At 44.0% G+C, this 3,126-nt stretch overlaps 1 protein-coding gene across 1 annotated transcript; it reads left to right on the top strand.

The window, feature by feature from the left end:
• The first annotated feature begins 522 nt into the window (after positions 1–522).
• LOC6619606 (metaxin-2) lies at positions 523–1,503 on the top strand. Its single transcript, XM_002043785.2, has one exon. It carries the CDS (start codon positions 582–584, stop codon positions 1,443–1,445), a length of 864 nt encoding a protein of 287 aa, XP_002043821.2. The 5' UTR covers positions 523–581; the 3' UTR covers positions 1,446–1,503.
• The last annotated feature ends 1,623 nt before the right edge of the window (positions 1,504–3,126 follow it).

The following is a 3,126-nucleotide window of genomic DNA, read 5'->3' on the forward strand; positions in this document are numbered from 1 at the left end:
TCGTTGGTAATTGCACATTTCAAATTTCAATTCCTTTCATTGCAGACTAATTAAATGCTTAAATGCCATATATTTGGTTTCACTAACCAACTCCTTGTACGCATTATCAAAAAACAATCAATGGATAGACATAACTGAAAGTAAACAAGTTCAAGGGATTTTTTTTGGAAATGAACAAATCGGCAACATAGCAATTTATTAATGCGCGAATTGACAAAATTATAAAATAAATCAGACAGGAAAATTAGGTAAGGTTTGTTGGTGCCTGTCATATTAATTAGGTGTGTATAACAGCATTTATTATTGAATGTTATAAAGTTATTTATTTAAGTTGACAGTGCATAAATTTTATTTTATTTCAATTGTTGAAGAATTTGCTTTCAAGATGTTTTCTTCCTTATTTAACGTTTATTTGCGAAACATTTAAGATATTCCGAATTCTAGCAGTAATGTAAAAAAAAGTTGACAGATGAAACCTACAAAAAATTTTTGAAAATATTAATAAAGCCATCACTGCCACAATTGTCACCCTTCAATTCCATGAAAAGAAACTCACAGTCAAAATTTTCGGCGCTTTAAGCATGGAGTTGGAGCAGAACTTGACCGCCGCCCTGATGCAGTCGTCGGCGGAGGATAACAAGTCCGAGGAGGCGTGGCCGGCGGTCGCCCACCTGCATCAGCCGGCCGAGGCGAATCAGCTCCTGTTGCCGGAGCGCTCCAGCTGCCTGGCGGTGAAGACCTATCTGCGCATGTGCAACCTACCATTTGCGGAGCACAACAGCAACAATGCGGAGTTTATGTCACCTGGTGGTCGGTTGACCCACCTGCCGCTGCTCCGTTTGGGCCCCGTGAAGACTTTTGCGGAATTCGAGCCAATAGTGGCCCAGGTGGAGGCCATGCAAGGCGGCAATTGCCTGGGCAGTTGGATGTCCGAGGATCAGCGCGATACAATACGCTGTCTGGTTAGCTATGTGGAGAATGTCTTCACCGTGGCGGAGATTCACATGAGCTTTGTGGATGAGGCAAACTACCAACTTTACACGGCAACGCGCTGTGCAGCAACTCATCCGTGGCCGTTGAGTACGATTCGCCGGTTTGCCAAGCAGAAGGACGCACAGAAGATCCTCAAGGTCTACCAGTGGCAGGATCTGGACAACGACCAGGTAATCCAGGAGGTGGGTATCTGTGCCGACGCGTTGGTCGCTGAACTGGAGGAGGACCAGGCGAAGAGCTATTTCGGCGGCTCACGACCTTGCAAATTGGACGCCCTGGTCTTTGGACATGTGGTAGCCATAATGACCACCAAGCTTCCCAACATGGAACTGGCCGAGGTCCTGGCCACCTATCCACGTCTCTTGGCCCACTGTCGCCGCATCGATCAGAGCCTGTTTGATGGCAAACTCCTGACCAGCGCGGTGGAGGAGCAGGAGAAGGAGACGGAGTAGCAAAAATAGAATAAAGGAAAGGGCAGGACTCGGAATCTCTCTGGCCCGGAACAAAGGATTCTTATTGTTTTTTTATTTGGCCAGGGTCGGGAAGGCAATCAAAAATATGCAAAGCATTTACAATAAAAACGGCAGACAAGTCGGAGGAGGAGTGGGTTTTGCATGGGTAGTGGCACGGGGAAACTCGAACCAGAGTTAAGCCAGCGCACAATGCCATAAAATACAGCAACAGACAAGGCAAGGAACACTGAAAAAAATAAGGTAATGAAATCAAATAAATAGAAAACAAGTCCAAAATAAATGATTGTTGCAATTTTTAAATTAGATATTTATTTTAGAATAAATGTAGTTTCCAGTCATATAATCATATAAATCTAATTTTTTTATATTGAGATAAAATAGGCCTATAATGATATACACTTTTATATTTCGAGTGTACTAGGCAGTATTTTCGGCGCGGGCTGGCATTCAATTTAAGTTCGCCCTCGACTTGTAGGTTCGATTTTATGACTGGCCCAAAGTCACCAATCTCAATGCAGAGTTCCCTGGGAGAAGAGTTTACGAGTCTGCGAGACTTCAGTACTCCGGCTAACCCGTGTGACATGGCCGCATCGTTCGGACAATCAGGGCCATCATCGACATCGACTAGGTCCGCTGTCAGCCAGCTCCCCATGTTCTCCTTCCATTTTTGCTCCCTTTTTGTGCTTCGCAATCAGAAACTCATCATGGCCTATTGATGATTTTTTCCGTTGTTCTTTTTTTTGTGTATTTTGCCTTTTCTACGACTCCCAGAGGATAATCTTCGTTGGCCTTGATGGCTGTCCCTGGACTTGGTAATTTATTGGAATTTGCCAAAAGGATTAAGTACGCCAATAAGCGTTGCTCAACGTCAATGAGCGCGTGAGCTCCATCTCCATCCCTATCTCCATTATTTTGAAACCCGTTTTCGTTCTGCCATCGGAGTGGGAAGCTTCAGACATCAGACGGCATCGTCATTATCGTTGCTGCCGGCCATTTTTAGCCCTTTCGTCTGTTTCCGCTTCCGCCCGACTTCCGGTTTGGAGTGTTGGTGCGTGTAGGCTGCACAGTCCGTTGCCCAAAAACTGATAAACATGGCCCGTGTTGAGTGCCAACCTGATTTGTATGGATTAATATTTCAATTTCGACATCGTGGCACTTAGGTAAAAATCATTTTATCAAACTACAAAAAATATAATATAAAATAATATATTTCAGTACCAATTTAAAGAGTTTTTCAACTTTGCAGTTTCGCTTAAGACGCATTTAAGAATATAAGTTCTTTGAGATTTCATCCTAATCACCGGACATTACTCACTCGATGTTTATAACTGAATGGGATTCAGTCAATTTGTTCTTCATTGATTCAATAGAACCTTTAGACAGACAATCGCTTTTGCCTTCGAATAACCACGGCACTTAGGGCCTCGAGTCATCTGAACCTGAACTTTTACGTCACGTTGTGCTTTATTGCTTTATTCCGAGCTGCGTCGCCCGATTATCCATCATCCGGATCCGAGGAGTCCCCGTCATCATCAGCGACCTTCAGCTTGCATCTTCCGCTTGCCCGAGTAACCCCAATGGAAAGTATATAAAACACAATTTGTTTTCATTTTGTTCTCCCACAGAGTCGCTGAGCGACTATCCCGACTTTCTCCGACTT

Source organism: Drosophila sechellia, chromosome X (assembly GCF_004382195.2).
Source record: "Drosophila sechellia strain sech25 chromosome X, ASM438219v1, whole genome shotgun sequence".
In the NCBI taxonomy this organism is placed as follows: domain Eukaryota; kingdom Metazoa; phylum Arthropoda; class Insecta; order Diptera; family Drosophilidae; genus Drosophila; species Drosophila sechellia.